The sequence below is a fragment of the Lissotriton helveticus genome, chromosome 2_2, assembly GCF_964261635.1.
Source record: "Lissotriton helveticus chromosome 2_2, aLisHel1.1, whole genome shotgun sequence".
NCBI classification, from domain to species: Eukaryota; Metazoa; Chordata; class Amphibia; order Caudata; family Salamandridae; genus Lissotriton; species Lissotriton helveticus.
Window position 1 is genome coordinate 90,629,944 of NC_136060.1, and position 19,055 is coordinate 90,648,998.

At 47.0% G+C, this 19,055-nt stretch overlaps 1 protein-coding gene across 4 annotated transcripts in view; it reads right to left on the reverse strand.

The window, feature by feature from the left end:
• The window catches only part of TUSC3 (tumor suppressor candidate 3), a 1,466,371-nt gene that overhangs the window by 442,134 nt on the left and 1,005,182 nt on the right, over nt 1-19,055 (reverse strand). For all 4 annotated transcript variants that reach the window (XM_078678946.1, XM_078678947.1, XM_078678945.1 and 1 more), the window contains one exon: nt 2,609-2,672. In XM_078678946.1, coding sequence (XP_078535072.1) covers nt 2,609-2,672 — 64 coding nt within the window. The remainder of the gene's footprint in view (nt 1-2,608; nt 2,673-19,055) is intronic.

Genomic DNA, 19,055 nt, shown 5'->3' on the forward strand with positions numbered 1-19,055 from the left:
TGAGAGGTACTTTGGAACATCCTGCAAGTATAACTTCCCATAGGAACAAGATAGAGGAGTAAAGTTTAGGCTCTCTGAACTCAGAATTTAATAACACTTCTTTTAGCGAAGATGGTTTTTAAATTGTGTGTTTGAAAATGCTACTTTAAAATGGAGGCATTTTCTTGTTTAACCATTCTGTGTACCTCTGCCTGTTTGTGGATTGACTGTCTGGCTTTGGACTGACATGGGCTGGGGATGTGCATTCACCTAAGACAGCCACTGGGGGTGGGCGGTGGTGGAGGTGTGCCTGGCCCTTCCTGATGACACAGAGCTGAGCTGAGCTGAATAGACGTTGGCTGCATTTAGAGTAGTGGGATGCGTTTTCCTTGCACCTGAATAGGGCCTGTCTCCCTTACACAATGCTGTCTCCACTGCCTGTAGTCATAATGCACTACTGAGGACAGAACTGCTTTAGACTGGGCTCAGAGACCCTTGCACCAGCATGAACAAAGACAAAATGGGGTTGAAGTAGTGGACCTCAAACCCCTAGAACTCTAGATCACTTCTGGACTCAATAGGAACCTTTGCCAAGGAGAAGAGCTAGAGAGCTGGGAGGAGTAGTATTGGCTCTTTTGCTGTGTGGCCTGGCCTGCAATTGCTGCTTCTGCCTAGTAAAGGACAAAGACTGGAACTTTGCTGAGAAACCTGCTTGAAGAAGAATCTCCAAGGGCTTGTGTGTGCTGGCCTCCTGTTTTGAAGTCTCAGGGACAAACAAACTTTACCTTCAGTTCCCATGAACTCTATTCTATTGTAGAGAGTTCTTGCCTGCCAGGAGGTGCCTGTTCCAATTGTGGGACCCTTAAGGTTGTTTCTGCTGTTGGGAGCTGGAAGAAACCTAAGAGAAGCAAGAAAAACAATTCCCGACGCCGTCAGCCCTGCAGCCGTGACCTGTACCGAGGCTAGGGGTACCGCTCATGAAGTGCACGACGCACCGCTTAGCCTGCACCATAGCTATGACGCCTGCCGACGCCTGCAGTTATCGGCATTCCCGACACCAGTGCTCAGATCGACTCCGTCACTGCCAAGGCCTGCATCCTGTTATCGCGGCGACGATAACCGCCTAGGCTGACTCCACTAACTCACGACTTTGCTTCGCCTCAACGGAACCTACGTTTCAAGACAGACGCAACCGACTTCACCTGTCCTGGATTCGACATATCGCCTCCTCGCAGACACTACGCCTTGCCTCCCTTATGGCAGCCAGGGAGCCGGACTCGACCTCGGCACTGACGCCTCACCTCTACGACGCTGTGCATCATCTTAGACTTTGTTTTCCAATGAACTGTTTGTTTGGGGGCTCATGTGACTCCATGCCAGACGCCGCGCACCTCGCGGTCGGCGCCTTACTTTGGATTTGTTGCTGTCACAACATCGTAATAGCCCCAGTTTATTTTATTTTGGATATAACTGTTTTTAAGTGCTATTTTACTACATGTATGTTGGATTTTAGTTGTTTTTGTCTTGTTGACGTTAGATAAAGATACTTTATTTTTCTAAACTGGTGTGGTGTCCATTTGAGGTGTTATAACTGTGTGTTTTGAGTACAAATACTTTACACATTGCCTTTGGGATAAGCCTGTCCGCTCGAGTCAAGTTACCAGGGTGGGTGAGCAGGGGTTATCTAGAGTGTGTATCACCCGTACCCTGACTATAAGCAAGGGTCCCTACTTGGACAAAGGTGCCAACTAGATACCCCAGTCCTAACAATCTCGGATTTGCTTATTGTACTATCTACATTACTGTCATTTCTGTTTGAATATGACAAAGTTTTGCTTAAACTGTTGACTTTCGCTTAGTATGCAAGGACATCAAATCGACTAGGAGGGCTATAAGATACATTGTAGGTCATGTTGTCCACAACATATTGACTGAAATTGATTATCATACCAATTTTTCCTTCTAATAACAGTTAACAATCACAGTCATGTTCATTGTTACCGGTAAAACACACTGACAACTACAATGGTACAATACTATTGTTTTTCAGAAATCATTTTACAGTGCCCGTGAAAGCTGCAGTCCGCCTTCTTGCAAAAGCCTCAGGGAGTATTCTTCTTGCCTCCTAATGGGTGCCTATTTCAGGGGACCTCAAACAGTTTGAAGAACACTTTTCTAGGGAGAATGGAAAATCTGATAGACAGGAAGTGCGAAAAGAAAGAAACGTATGAAACACAAAAAAATAGAAAACTCTTGTGACAGAATTTAAAAACTTTCAGTAAAAAAAGAGGACGCTTAAGAGTGCAATTACATTTTGTGTGGCGTTTTTTCCTCTAGCTAGTTTTTGTTCATAATTCTAGTGCTTGTATTGACACGTTTACTACTAGTATACTGTGTTGGTCTATTGTTTTCACATTCAATTATTGAGATGTGAAAATATACATTGGTCTTGAAAGTACCGGATGGAATCAATTACCTAATTGTCAGAATAACTTTAACACATGACAGTGCATGTCATAAAATTGCTTTTCTATAACATACCAAACACAAAAGCTGCTTAGACTTGCCCATAATATTTCCAGTAACGGTTGTGACGTCATGAACCTCGTGGCATCAATCAAAAGGATACTCAGCAGAAGTATGATGTGTGATTCTGCAACGAATTGAGCTTGACTGCTTCCATGAATGTAGCTCTAAAATATGAAAATAATAATTATTATTATATGAACACAATCTCATATACATTCATCACTCTCTTTAAAACAGAGCTGATGTGACCAAAAACCACAAACTAATTTAAAAAATACGAACTGCGATGTAAGTATAAAATGCAGAAAGTTAGACTGATACTTATAATTCACCTACCCTTTTATCTGTTATAATAATTGTGAGGTCACAGCTATGCCAGAATGCCATTAAATATGTGGATTTTTCTGTTTGTTTTTTTACTGTCTCCAGCATTCATTAACATGGCAACAAGTTTTTGTTCAGATGATTTGCGGTATAATATATATCATACAGAAACTTAAAAGTTTGTGTACATTTACAGAACACTGTATACTTAAACCTGTAGTAAATGTTTACCTCCCACCTGTACAATATGTCTTCAGCGAAACAGTCACATTATAAAGGTTAAAATAAGTAATCTGCAAGGATTATTAAGTCAGTCATGAGTTTTGATCTTCAGGCCACGAGTTTGATTCATCGGCAGGCCAACAGAGACATCCATCAATCCAAGTTTGAGTACCATTATATAGGTAATAATAACTCCTGTGGTTTATAACACTTCTCTAGAGTACTGACATCACTTCTGATCTCAATACTTACAGCAGCTGTATTTCTGTTGCCATAAATAGAATTGCCACAATTAAAATATTGTCCTCTCTTCACAAGACTATTTCTACTTCATAGATATCTGATGACCTAGGAAGCATAAAGAAACACTGTAAAGTTTAGGAAAGATTCCAGCACAAAATCTACTGCCTGACATCCAAACAAGACTATTCTGCGGTCCTGTGCAGCGGTAAATAGCAAATTTAAAAAGCCAGACCTGCACATAGAATAACTAATGGCCCCGTGAAATCTTCAGAGGTGTAGAACAACTCTGTGAACCCTATTGCCATCCAAGAAATCTGCTTCTCACTTGCATCTTCTTCCATGACAAAATTGGTAGTATTTATCTTACCTACAACAGGAACAGGAAGTGATTACTACTTCCGGTTAGACCCAGCAAGTCATCTAACCAGCAGCTGATCTTAACCCCCTTCATAAATAGGATGCCACTCGCTACGCGCAGTGGATGCGCGCAGTGGATGCGCGCAGCGGGCGTGCCGCCGGCGCACCGAGGGTGCGTCAAAGGCAAGCCCATTTGCTCCCGTCCGCGCCTGGACTGGGCCTAGTGCCATACCCCCTGGCCCTTTTAAACCAATCCCGCACACTAACCAACTAACTTACACCAGCAGGCAACTAAAAGACATAGCGGGTACCGTCAAGGACTCACAAACCTGCCCCTGCTTTAATACGGAGACGTTACCCACCAAATCCACCGTACACTGCCCCAAATGCCCTTTTACATTTAACATTAGTGAAAGGCCTATACCTACCAGAGTCCACCCTCTATCCACCAAACACGGAACAACCCACTCAACACTCATAAATGCGCGTTCCCTCCCCAAACATAAGTATGAAATACTGACTTTCTTAGAAAATAATAAACTTGATCTCCTATTTATAACAGAAACCTTAGGTGATCCTTCCTCCAGACAAGACTTCACTACTGTAACCCCCGACAACTTCTGCATCCGTAGACTAGACAGAACCAATAAATAAGGTGGTGGACTGGCACTCAACTACCGAAAGAAATATTCGGTTAGGACAGAAATAATCCCACCAAGAGCTGCGAAGCCTTTATCTTTACAATATCACTCACTCATTCACATTCCTTCAAGGGCATCCTTCTGTACCGTCCACCAGGACCACAAGCTGAATTTCTTTCAGCATTAGATCTCCTATTAGAAGCATCAGCAGGAAAATCTAATTTCACCATCTTAGGTGACTTCAATTTCCACCTTGAAGTCCATAACGACCACGATACTTCAGCCCTATTATTAGAACTCGAAGCAATAAGACTCCCCCATCTAGTAACAATGCCCACCCATTCGGCCAGACACACACTGGATGGGCTGTTCACCAACAATAAGCAAATCTCCCTAAAGAACATCCTCCCATTACCCTGGACGGACCACTCTGCGGTCCACTTTAACATCTACACCGAAAACAACACCCCCAGTCATGCCAGTTCCCTTACCCCCAAACAGTTCAAAGCCTGGGGCAGCATCTCCCCTGATGTCCTAAAATCATACCTGCTGTCCACTCAGCAAGACCTACCGTATGACCCCGAACTGGCAGCCATGCATTACACACAATGGCTCCATACCGCCTTTGACACCTTGGTACCATTAAAAAATACGTCTAAAAACAGAAAGACTCCATCCGCCCCATGTTTCTTTGAGGCACTAAGACTGGAAAAACAAAGCTGTAGAAACTTAGAACGACAGTGGCGCTGAGGCAACAACATCACAATGAAAACACGCTACAAGGAAGCAATGGCCAAATACAAACTTCTTTTAATCACAGAGAAATGTAAATACTACCTCAACCAAATTGAAACAGCACAAGACTCTGTGAAACAGCTGTTCCAGGTCGTTACTAAGCTTTCAGGACCAGAGACTAACCAGCCCATAACTCCCACGCAAGCCCCCTGTGATTCTCTTGCCAATTTCTTTCAAGAAAAAGTCACCCACATCTACACAAATTTTTCAACCCACTCCCCGACCAACAATCAGATCTTCGCACCTAACGTAGAAAAATACTCTACAATCTCCCCAGAACAACATCCCACCAATGATAACCCCTCCCCTACTCTCTCCGAATTCAGCTAGATTACCACAGACTACGTTATCGATCTCATATCCACCATCAAATCTGGATCCCCCAATGACCCATGCCCCCTACCACAATAAAACTTACACCGGACATCATAGGCACCAAACTAGTTAACATTTGCAACTCAATGTTTACGACAGGAACATACCCTTCCATCTGGAAAAAAAAAAACATCATCAAGCCACTGCTCAAGAAACACAACCTTAACCCCACAGACACCAAGAACTATAGACCAATTGCTTGCCTCCCTTTCTCCGCTAAAATCTTTGAGAAAGTGATGAACACTCAGCTGGCCCATTTTATCGACAACAACAACCTCCTAGATGACACCCAATTTGGCTTTAGGAAAGGCAAGGGTATCAAAACTGCACTCATCAAGACATCCAACTAAACCAGGATGACACTTGATCAGGGAGGTGCTGCGGTCCTGGTGCTGCTAGATCTTTCAGCAGCATTTGACATGGTCGACCACACAACCCTGATCGACCGTGTCTCAGCCATAGGTATTAAAGACAAAGCCAAGGCCCTCCTGACATCCTTCCTGTCCAACCGCACCATTCCTTAAGAGAACTCTATGCTCCTACAGGCCTACCAGACCCTTATGCTCCTCAGCAGCATACTTGCTGACTGTCCCCAGAACCAAAAAGGCCTCCTGGGGCGACAGAAGATTCACTGTCACCACTGTCAAACTATGGAACACACTTTCCCTTCACATCAAAACCATTCCCACTCTGTTCTCCTTCTGTAAACACTTGAAAACTTGGCTATTCAATCAATAAATCACCCTACCTTAGTCTTTCTCTACTCAGCTGTCCACAGCACCGAGACACCTAAGGGTATTTGTGCGCTTAACAAATTACATAAATAAAATAAAATAATAAAATAAATAGATAAATAAAATAAATGTATAAATGTTTTGGCCTCCTCCAGCTAAGATCTCAAACAATGTGACTGATGCTGTTCTCAGTTTTTTCGCTAAACTTCCTTTCTGTTCTGCTCCCTCTGGAATTGCCGTGTAACTCTTTGAGAATATTCATGTCAGGTTCCCCATTAGCCTTCAGACCACCATACGTTCTGTCTCTTTCCACAGACATACTAACACTGTGATTGACCAAGTTTGTAATTTCCCACTTATTTCTAGCATAGCTCACAGTGAATGGCAAAATGCCCAAGTTATTCCCCTCTTAAAAAACACTATGGCCGACCCTGCAGTTCTCAGTACTTAAAGACCCATACCTCTTCCTTTTCTCTGCAAAGTTGCTGAAAAGGAAGGAGAAGTTAAATCTCCTCCATTGTTAAGCAAAATGTATGGGTATAGCTCAATGGACATTTATTCCTGTCATGGTTCTGAAACTTCTCTCCTTTATATCATTGACAATCTACACAGTATTCTGGATTTGGGCAGCAGTGCCACCCTCCTCCCCTTGGATCTCTGTGCTGCATTTAATAGAGTTTCCCATAGAATTCTGCTATCACGCCTCTGGCCAATAAGCAATCAGGATCTTGATTGGTTAACAACCCCGCCCACCACCCTATGATGCTCTAATTTAGAATTTCTGTGCGGTTACCCAGAGCCCCTTACTGAGCTCAACCCTTTTTTTGATTTTATTTATATCACATCATTGATTTTACTGTTTCAGTCACCTGACATTAAAATTATGCTCTATGCACACAATACATACATCCCTGTCTTTAGTGGCAATAATACTGGGAATACCCAGGAAACATTGTGCCTGTGTCTGTTTGCAGTGGCCAAGGGAATGCAAGCCTTAAACTCAAAGAAAACTTAAGTCCTGAGCATAATGTGGCTGCATTATGGATTCTAATCTTTCCAGATCATTCTTTTATTAACACATCTTGTTTAAGGTTCTCTGTATCTGTGATGTAATCTTCACATTTTCTGCCTATGTGTCCTCTATTGAATTTCATGTTTTATTTATTCAGTTTCAGATCTTTATTCGATACATTTTATCCAAAAAAGCACAGATCATCATAATAAAAAGGGGAAATAGGAGGCGTGGCTTGGACGCCGGAGGGAATGGCGGCGTGAGCCCGGAGCTCCGTGCCTGATCCCCTATCTTATCCTGACAACTGCGGAGGTGACCAACGCAAACACGAATATTCGCGAGCAGACAGCAAAGGGACACTCAGGCGGCACCCGGAGGGTAGCAGAAACCTCCCACGCGGAGTCGCACCGCCTCGGCAACGAAAGTGCCTGTGATCGCTGGAGGGGATGACCCCAAAATGACGGACTCAACAAAGACCGGAGCTCGCCGAAGTTAACCCCCAGCGTGATCGGGAGCGACGCGGCAAGACCACTGCGGGAGGCTTGGGAAGTTGAGGACACCGCAACAGCCAAAGAGAGCAGAGGCAAGGAAAGAGCGGAGACGAGCGCTCTGACACCCGCCCCCGATACCATCTGCCACCGCCTGGACTCCGAAAGTTGGCGGCCGCGGACTACGCTGCCAGAAAAGGTACATGAGGGAGAGGCTGAGTGCGGGCTACGACTCGCTCCGTGAAAAACATCCGGGCCGCCGACAACGCAATCTAGCGGCAAACGGGAGTGGATGCCGTGACTGGCAATAGCACCGGCGGAGCTGGGGAGAACGGGTATAAAACGGCAGGGCGCGACCATAGGAGAGCAGGACTGGGGGGCGGTGGACGAGCGGCGCGCTGCAGCACGCAGGGTGACACGATTGGGAGATACTGCAAGTGATCTTGACTACACAGCGGGGCACAGTACTGGGACAGCGCAATTAAGTCTCTGGGCGGAGACCGGGAATCGGCAAAGCGGTACACCGAGCAAGGAACGGTACACAACCCGGTGGGGCACTGCGGCTGGCGAAGCAGTGGAGCCCATCCAGCTGAAAACTTCGCCGCTGGGCATAGACCCATACCTGACTTCTGTGCCCCCAACGCAGCTGCCCTCCGGAGTCCGGCACCCGCCAAGCAGGAGGCGGACGACTGCTACCCATCGCTAAAACTGGTTCATAGGCCGCCTACGGAAGACAGCGGCCCCCTGGGGGCGAGGCGGCGCCTGCAAGGCAGCGTAGTCCCACTCGGCAGGGCCCCGGGACGAGGGGAAACAGAGGAGCTAAGCAGACCTGCACCCCACTACCGGCTGCAAAGCGCAAACGAGGGGCGACACGAGCTCCAGGTAACGGCTGAGGGAGGCCAACTGAGGGGAGCCTGCTCCGTGGGAACCTTTTGAAGGCATACGGACCTTACCCTGGGGGTCAACACGATACCAGGCGCCCACCCGCATATGGAGCTGGCCCGAAGTGAAGCGCTACAGGACTCTCTTTTGTGATCGCAGAGGGGAAAACCCTAACCCGAGACGGAAGCGCCCGAGCAGTGAGTGCGCACAACAGCAGCGGAACTGACCGGCCCTCTGGGGAGCCGGACCTCTGGTACTGCGCAGATAGTTGTGACCGTAGTCGGAGGACCGACACCTTAAGGAGCCCACCACACCGCGCACAGTCGACCAGGAACTCCTCCTCGTGCGTTGAGGCGAGACGAAGTCGGCTGGGTTCAGGAGCGACAATAGTGAAGAACAAGGGAAAGGGAGAGGGGACCACCGCCCCGGCAACACAGGAAGAGGCAACCCCGGGACCCACGGACCTCCAACAATTGCAGGATCGGATCCTCGAAGCCATTGAAACCGCGAAAGACACTCTGCAACGGGATATTGTGCAAGTGGCGACGGGTCTAGGGCTACTGCGGGCGGATCATGCCAAACTCAAAGACAGGGTCAAGAACACAGAGGATACCCTAAAGGAGTTATCCCCGGCTCACAAAGCGATGGAGGTGAAGTTAGCGGGGGCCCTGGACCGCATTCAATCATTGGAGAGGAGGGCAGAAGACGCCGAAAACAGAAGCAGGCGCAACAACGTCCTCCTGGTGGGCCTGCCGGAGGAAAAAGAAGGGGGGGATATGGTAGGATATCTGGACAATTGGATTAAGACCGAAATTGCACCGGAGGGGCTTTCACCCTTTTTCACGCTAGAACGAGCACACCGTGTCCCCGCCGGACCTCCTAGGCCGGGCCAAACACCCCGACCAGTGGTGATCAAGCTATTGCACTACAGAGACAGGGACCTGCTGCTTCAGAGAGCCCGCGATCTGGGACCATTCCAGGTGGATAGCAGCAGAGTGACGCTATTCCCGGACTACACTTATGAGACACAGAGACTGCGTGCATCCTTTCTGTCCATCAAACGTGAACTCAGGAATGAAGGCATTCAATACTCCCTGCTGTTCCCGACCAAGCTCAGAGTGGTGGTAGACGACAAGACGCACTTCTTCCCCACGTCGGCAGATGCCTGGGTGGGATTTATACAAGGGGGGAACGGATGGCGCTAAGCAACGAATGGAGGAAGCAAAGAACCCACCGCAAACTCGAAAATCACAAAGAATCCGCAAGCCTGGAATTGTTTCTTTTGAGTGTTTGATTGTTTTGTTTCTTGCTGTGGGGGATATACGAGTAATGTTGAAGAATAGTTATAGGGACACCACCACCTATGCAGGAGCAGGGAACTACAACACATAGGATCAGATTACATGGGATAATGGATAACAAGGGCAAAGTGAAATGCATGCTCTGGAATGGGCGAGGGTTGCACACAATGGGGAGACGGCACAAATACACGCCTATCTGAACCGCAGGGGAATTCAAATCGCATTGCTTCAGGAAACGCACTTGACTAAGCAGGAAGGGATAGCATTGCAGCGCAAATGGAGGGGACAGGTATTTAATACAACATACTCAGCGTTCGCTAGGGGAGCATTGATCTGGATCAAGGCGGGCACTCCATTCCAGCTGACTAAGCAGCTCATAGATCCAGAGGGTAGATACGTAGTAATAGAGGGAAAGCTGGGTGGGAAAGATATAGCATTGTGTAGTGTGTATGCACCAAATACTGACCAGCTGTAATTTCTAACCCGGCTGTCGGGGATGCTAGCACACTGTTTGGCAGACCCTGTACTAATAGGCGGGGACTTCAATTCAGTGACTGATGTCACACTCGACAGGTCTCACCCACCACTTAGAGAATCGCCAGTACGCCAAATAGCAAAAGGTAGACTAGAATGGCAGGAGAGGTGGGAACTGCAAGATGTCTGGAGAACGCAGCACCCAGCGGAAAGGGATTACTCATACTACTCTAGCCTGCACGACCTACATGTCCGGCTGGATGCGATACTGTGCTCGCCATCAGTAACACTGACGGTTGCGAGGGCGGAGTACCTAGCCAGAACGACTTCAGATCATAACCCCTTGATGGTTACGCTGAACTGGATGTCCGAGACCTCGAGTATCCCGACGTGGAAACTGAGGCCGGAGACGCTGGATGATCCAATGTTGCAAGCAGCACTGGATACAGGGATTACGCAATAATTTGATGAAAATGACGGCACCACGACATCCAGGGCAATGGAATGGAACGCCTTCAAAGTAGTCGTTCAGGGTCAGTGCATCGGCCAATGCGCAGGAGTGCACAGAACGCTGCTGGCAGATTTAGATAAAGCAGAAAGCAAACTGCGCGAGATAGAGAGGAGACGCCCAGGTCGCTCAGTGCTCCAAGAGGCGATGTGCGCGGCTAGGGAGTCAGTAGCAGTAGAAGTGGAGAGACTCCGTAGTTTCGATCATAAGGCATATATAACGAGGGCGCACTCCGAGGGCGATAAGGCTGGAACACTACTGGCATGGTTGGCTAACCCCACCAAGAGTGGCTCCTCGATCCTGTCTCTAGATGATGGAACAGGTCAAATGCTCTATACCCAGGCAGGAATCCTTGACAGATTCCAGGACTATTATAAAACGCTTTACGAGAGTACACTAGAAGGGCAACAGGAAGACATAGACGCCTTCCTCGAGGGGCCGGGACTGCCGCACCAAATCAGGAGCAAGCGGATGACCTGGGTAGGGGCATTGAGCTGAGCGAGATTAGAGGGGCCATACAAAGGATGTCCCGCAACAAAACCCCGGGCACAGACGGCTTGCCCATTGAATTCTATAGTAAATATCTGGACCTGCTGGCCCCGCGACTCCAACTGGTATATAACGAGGCTAGGACGGTGGGCCACTTACCCCAATCCATGCGTGAGGCCCTGGTGATCCCGTTGTTGAAACCAGGAAGGGAGTGCCACGATGCGGCCTCCTATCGACCGCTGTCCATGCTCACCACAGACTACAAAATACTAAGTAGTATACTAGCTGCCAGATTGCTACAACACATGACTGCCCTAGTCCATAAAGACCAGTCTGGGTTCATGCCTACACGCAACACAACCACTAACATCAGAAGGCTCATAAGACTGCTAGATGACGCACACCCAGAGGAGCAAGCACCCATGATTCTGCCCATAGATATCGAGAAAGCATTCGATAGCCTAGAATGGAATTATCTGTATGAGGTCATGGAACGCTTTGGGCTGGGGAAGGCTATATCCGGTGGACCAAAGTATTATACACGTCAGCGGTGGCCAGAGTAAAAGTAGGGCCACTCATCTCACGACAATACCCAGTGGAAAGAGGAACACGGCAGGGCTGCTCCTTATCCCCCCTGTTGTTCGCCTTAGCGATGGAACCACTCGCAGCCGAAATCCAGATGGGAAAACATTATAAGGGGATTAATAGCAGAGGTGAGAGGCACTTTGTCTCCTTATATGCAGACGATCTCTTACTGTTCCTAGAAGATGCGGAAGAGGCGCTGAAAGGCGCGGAGAGGATTCTTTAGCGCTTTGGGGAGATCTCAGGCCTAAAAGTCAACTGGTCTAAGACTTGCCTATTCCCCGTGCAGAAAGGAGGAACATGTCCTCTCCACTGCCCTTGGATAACCTGGGAGCCAACTTGTATGAAGTACTTGGGAGTTTACATATACCACACGGCAGCAGACATGCTAGACGACAACATAGGCCGCTTTATGCGAGCACTGAAAGGAAGTATGGCATTTTGGTCCACTCTACCGCTCTCGATGACTGGCCGCAATTCTCTGCTAAAAATGATAGTGCTCCCCAGCCTTCTTTATTATTTCCGAACGCTTCCCGTGTGGATTCCCAACCCCGTTTTCCGAAGCCTAACCTCGCAAATGAAGGCATTCCTGTGGGGGTCGGGCAGATGCAGAGTTGCTCTTAAAACCCTCCATTGCCCGAAAGATGAGGGAGGTCTAGAGTGCCGGATTTCGAACTTTATTACCTCGCGGCCCAACTGCAACTCTACACGCAGGAAGTGGCGAGAGTATATCGAGGCCCAGAACAAGAAAGGCAGGGAGGTACACCGAGACATGTTCTCGCTTATATTGCCTTGCAACATAGGCTGACCTTGAGCGACCTAACCCTCGAGGAACAAACGTTCAGACTATGCTGGAACCGGTCCCAACATCGGGCGGGGGTTAAGCATCCCTACGCGCCTGAAATACCACTAGGGATGGTGACAGCGCTCCCACACGGAGGAGACTGGTCGCAGCTACAGACCTGGGAAGATGCGGGTCTGCAGATCCTGGGGGATCTCTACGAGGACGGAGCGCTAATACCGTATCAAACATTACAAGAACGGTTTGACCTTCCGCGAGGAGGCTACCTATTACATGCAGCGGTGGTCAGGGCCATGCAGGCACATTGGAGAGGGGGTCTCACGGAACCCACGACGACAATGGCATGCCAGTATGTTATGATGGCAGCGGGGACATATAAGGCGGTAACGTGCCTTTACTCCAGGATGTTAAGGGAGAACTTGCCGCCCCTAGCTGAGCTGAAAGCCAAATGGGAAGCTGACTTGAATAAAGAGATCCCAGAAATAGCCTGGGCACAAATACTGCGGCGGGCACAGAAAAGCACGAGAAATGCACGCTTCCAACAAATACACTTCTATATCCTGCATCGGGCCTACTTGACACCGGGAAAAATCAAAAATTATTTCGGAGTGGCGGAGGCGGTACGCCCTAGATGCAATACAGAGGGGGCGGAGATGGAGCACATGTTTTGGTCTTGCCCAGACCGAGAGGGGCCTGCAGTTTGACATAGCCGTCAGTATACTACATTGGTTCCCACATGCTCCCAAACATAGAGTTACCAGTAAATGTATCGATATGGGCCTTATATTGGCTAAAAGAGAAATTACGAAGCTCTGGAAAGCGAAAATAGGCCCTACACACAAGAGATGGGTGAATGAATTCTTGAAGTGGGCGGCCGCTGAAAGCACACTACGATACCAAATGGCACGCCGAAAAATGGATGATAGAGCAATGGATGCAGCAACGGCTTGGGAAACATTAGTGCAGGCGCTGCGAGATAACACACTACAAGACACTGAAGAGCAGCAAGTTTCAGATGAGACTACCCCGCAGGACGCGCCAGGTGCATCACACACCTAGGTAACTGTCAATTCCTGATACCAACATTGCATATACACTGTACAGCTCTGAGTAGAGGTGGTGGGTGTTTAGGGGGGGGGCAGTTGGGGATAGTTTAGTTGAAACCAGAAGGGCATTGGGGGTGTAAAACCAAATGCAGACATGTGAACTAAGTGCGAGAGCTGAAGCAAACATATCTTGACACGCGGATCACGACACTTTCTTGTATAATGCCGCCGGACCTTAGGGCTGTGGGCACTAAGGCTGTGTAAGGAATCAAATAACGACAGTTCTGAGCGAAGGTCAAGATTGTACTAAATGTACAACAGCAATGTATGAATCATAACCCTGCAATAAAAACTGTTTTAAAAAAAAAAAAAAAAAAAAAAGGGGAAATAGAACAATACATAGACAAGAGCCAGATAAAGTCATGCATAACAATTAATCTAACATAAAACCAATATATACAGAAAATTTCATAACACAATTACTTTTACAAACTCATTCTCTATATAAAAACAGAACATCATAAAGTGCACATTAAATTGCGAGCGCGAACTGACAATTTAAAAAAGGTACCTTCACGGGCCATTAACTCATCGTTTTCTAACTTACGGATTAATAAGCAGGCTTCTTCTAAATGTATGGGTCATGTATTGTTAAAAAATGGGAGCAAAAACTGATGGGTATATCGGCTATAAACTTTTGCATCCCTTGTTGCAGCGAGCCATGTTATATATTTTCCCATATCATACTTTAAGCAGTCTCTAATGATCTCTCTAGTCAGAGACGCTGCAGGGTTCCTCCAGATTGCAAGCCAAAAGAGAATGGATCGTGCCTTCATAAAGTCTTCAACATAATGTTATTTTAGTTCCGCATGACAAATGAACTGTGAAGTCGAAATCTGGGCTCCCAGTACTTTCCTACAGAATCTGTTTTCTTCAAGTTGAATACTATTGCACTTTGTGTGTCCCCATACCTCTGCGCCATTTGTCGCAGTTGGAATGCACTGTGCTTTGTACATTTTCAAACGTGCTAGTACTATCCCTGTCTTTTTAGGCTGTGGTAGACTGATAACTGAGTTGATAACTTTAGAGGACTTGATCCTAATATGTGTTACATGGTCAATCCATGAACCATTGGCAGAGAAAACAAGCCCAAGATAAGGGAAGATACTTGTACAGTAAAGTTTTTGCTCAACTACGGTAATAGAATTTAAAATATGCTTTTTTGGCCCACAAGACATAATAAAAGATTTTTTGAAATTAGTACACAATTCTAAACTACCCATAAAATCCACAAAGCCCCGCACTAAAATTTGTTAGGCATTTGGTGTTCGTCCCATTAAAACAGCATCATCAGCATACAATAAGGTGGGTACTAGATTGCCGTTAATTTTGGGATTTATGCAATTTGTCAATACATAAAATAAAAAGCAGGGGTGCCAGAACACACCCCTGCCTTACACCCCTATCAATTCTGATTTCCCCTGAGACTTCCCCACTAGTATTGATTCTTACTCGAGCACGTAGGTCCCTATAAAGGTATGCTAAAAAACAAACTAAAACCTAATTTAATCCATACTCCAAAAGTGTAGACCATAACCAGTACCTATTAACAAAATCAAAGGTCGAGGTAAGATCCATAAAATCTATATATAAAGGGATTTGCTTAGCTACAGTATATTTCCCAATAATTAATTTGAGGTTCAGACATTGTTCGATAGTCCCCACTTTGCTTCGAAATCCCAGTTGGCATGATTGTAAAACACAGTCATCCTCGGCCCAACTCTTTATTCTGTTGTACAAAATCCTCCCTAGAATTGTCATTGCATTGTCCATTAGGGAGATTGGCCTGTAACAATTGGGTTGCGATCGGTCACCCTTTTTAAAAACTTCCAAAATAATGCTTGTCGACCAGGTACTTGGAAGTGGGGCATTAATTAAATTATTAAAAACATTTAATAAAAGGGGCGCCCAGAACTCGGGTTTAAGTTTGATCAGATCAATAGGCAGCCCATCGGGACCCAGAGCTTTATTACTCAGACTCTGATTTATAGCATCTTCAACTTCCTGCAAAGTTATTGCAATCGCAGGGGGGTCTTCAGGCTCTAAGGGGGCTTCGCTCTGTGTAGGCAATGAATAAATCATCGAGAAGTGGGCTTCCCACGCCTCACCTGTCACACTGCAGCTTATGGAAGTTAGTGGTTGAGCAAGGGATATCATACTTTTAACTGCAGCCCAGAAAGTGTTCCCATTATTTAGGACGGCCTCTGCTAGATCATCCCAGCGCTCATTCAAAATCTGCTCTTTCCTCTGTAGGACGGCTACCATATATTTTTTTCTCAATTATTTAACCAGAAGGAGGTCTCTTAGGGATTTTGATAATGCCAGACGTAACTGTCTATTAGTTTGTGGTCATTCACCATGAAACCATCTTAACCTAGGTTCCACTCTCAACAATGGTTTCGACAATATAAACTTGATCCCTTCACATAGTTTCCCAAAGTCTCCAACTACCTCCAGGTTGGCATCCTGAAATGTCAAACATGAATCGTTAATACTCGAGTAGTCACTAACCATGGTGTCAAATCCCTTACACCACACTCATTATTATAGTTTGGTTTAGGGGTGATTCGTAGTTCTATCGTAATTGGATTATGGTCGCCATGAATGGCAGGGACAACCATAGCTTGGGTTAAACAATCCTCGAGAGTGGGAGAAATGAAAACATACTCAATGGTGCTGGCACTACCCCTTCCTCTAAATGTTGGTTCTGGGGTATCCCCATTATAATTTACCTCCGCAATTTCCATCACGTTTAACAAGTTATGTTCATACAAGTGGTCACGTAATTCAATACCCCTATGGCATTGAAGTACCTTGTTACCAAACCCAATGGGTGTCATGAAATCAATAGGTATTTTAGCATTAAAATAACCCCCCAGACAAATACCCATAGTGTTACCGAGCTGTAGGGATGAAATGAAATTAAACAAATAATAAAATTCAGGTACTGAATAAAAAATCGTTATTATAAAAATTGATTAAACATATGGATTTACCCCTTTTATATATTATAGCTTGGGATTTATTATCTTTAGCATCTAACACCTTTAAGGTACCTCCAGCCCCAGTGCTCACCTAGATTGAAAGGCTTCCAGATGGACGGCAAATCCTTGGAGTGAGGGCAAGTGTATTATGATATTCAAACCCATCAATACATAGATCTTTGGTGGCCCATGTCTCCTGAAACATAAGAATGTCCTGATCCTGTGCAAAATGTATCCGCTCTGGTAAAAGCACGTTGGATTCTAGGCCTGCAACATTCCAACTTAGTACCTTTAGGTTACAATCATTAATTAACTTGTTGGGTAACAGAGCGATTTCCCACTACCTCCAAAGGGGGGCCAGCTACATCGGGCATTACATAATTTATATGTTCCAAAGAGCACACTTCTATATTTATCTGTGGGTCAACTTTATGAGATAAGACATGGCTCATTGACTCAGAGAGATACATATGTGCCCTCGTTAGAGGGTCTTCTTCGGTAGTTAACGGGTGCGACGTTAGTCAGTCCTGACTATCTTGGTCAGATAAAGGGGAGAACCTGTTGTGCAAGATTGGAAAGGGAGTATTATTTATCAGAGGTCCAGGGACCAGCCTATAAAAGTAGCCCAACAGCAATGTGCAGATGTGTGTGGAAATAAGAATGAAATCTTCCTGTGCCCTCAGTAGTGATCTGACCATGGGCGGACTGCAAAAATTAATCACTATACAGTCCCCTTCAATATTCTTTGGTGTCACTACCACCCACCCAACTCTTCTAACCATAATGATGTTATACATATTCGACACCTTAAACCTCCTGTGTTTGGACAGCCAATCCACACATTTGTTTCACAACTGTAGCCAGTTTTCCCCCTGTTCTTTTTTGAGAGATGGCACCCCTGCCAACACCAAGCCAAACGAGCAATCCTCTGGTGGTAATCTCAAAACCTCTATGTTAGCATCATTGTGACCCTTTCTCATAATATTCATCTATCCATTACCTGACTTGTTATTCTCTCTAGGCAAGGCTAGTAGCTGGGTCAGGCAGACTAATAAAGAGCGAGTTATGAGAGGTCCCGGGTATATTGCGTGTGTTGGTAACATGAAGCTGATTTCCCGGTGCTTCAATAGGCTTAGATCCGTAACTTTGCTTCAGGTTGGACAAGTCACACACAAGTTGTGTCACACCTGGAGCTGAAGTCAAAGAATCGGACTCTGCCCCGGGACAAAGTGTGGAGTGCCTGGTTGGGAGTCAGAGCCCCCAGAAACAAAGTGCAATGTGCGGCGTCAGTTCAAACAGAGCTTCAGAGAAACTACAGCAGTAACTTCCCCAGCACTCCAGCACCCCGTAGCAGGCACAGATACAGGGCCAGACTGGCCATAGCGTGCACCGGGCAATCCCCCGGTGCGCCGCACGGGTGGGGGCCGGTATGGGGCCCCTGGGGGCCGTTTTTGTTACAGGGCCATTTTTGAAGGCCTGTAACAAAATCGGCCGAAAACCGGCCCTGGCAAAGAGCTCGGCATACCCACAACACCCCCCCCCCACCGGAAGGCCGGCCGAGCACTTTACCAGGACCGGTTTTGGTTCCCAGTCCGGCCCTGTACATATAGGAAGGACTCAGTACTGCATGGGGTAATGTAAGTGTGCAGCTAGTTCAGAGGCAAGCACCACTCCGCCTCTCCAGAGCTGGCACCAGGCAGGGAAGGACAGAAAACGGTGGCCAGTCACTCAGCCACCAGACTGTGCAGTTCTAATGAGGCATGGCAGCAAGGTGGGGGGAATCGATGGTGAAGCGAGCATTTGCAGGCCTTATATGTGGCTTGAGAGTATAACCCACTGGTGCGCAGAGTTTATTTAAATAGGAGCTGGGCCCGACCATCTCCTCTCATCTCCCTGCCGGTTACCCTGATGAGTTCGGGAGTGAGCGAATGCGCCCGGGGTCAGCGTAGTATCCCGCCAGCCGGGGGCATCCAGGACCGAGGGCGGGATATGTGGAGCCCTAGCTCTCATCTTACGGGAGTCGCCTCATCCACCAGGCAGCCCTGCCCAGCCCAACATCAACACACGGGAACAAAGCAAATTAGAGGAGCACGGACCGTCGCAGTTCACCCCCCCCAACCCGCAGTCAGCACTCAGCAGGATAGCTGTGTGTGGGAGGAAAAGGGGGTGAAGCGGACCCAGCGTAGGCCCTAGTAAAGCCTGAAGGGTAGAAACTCCAGACGCGTGGA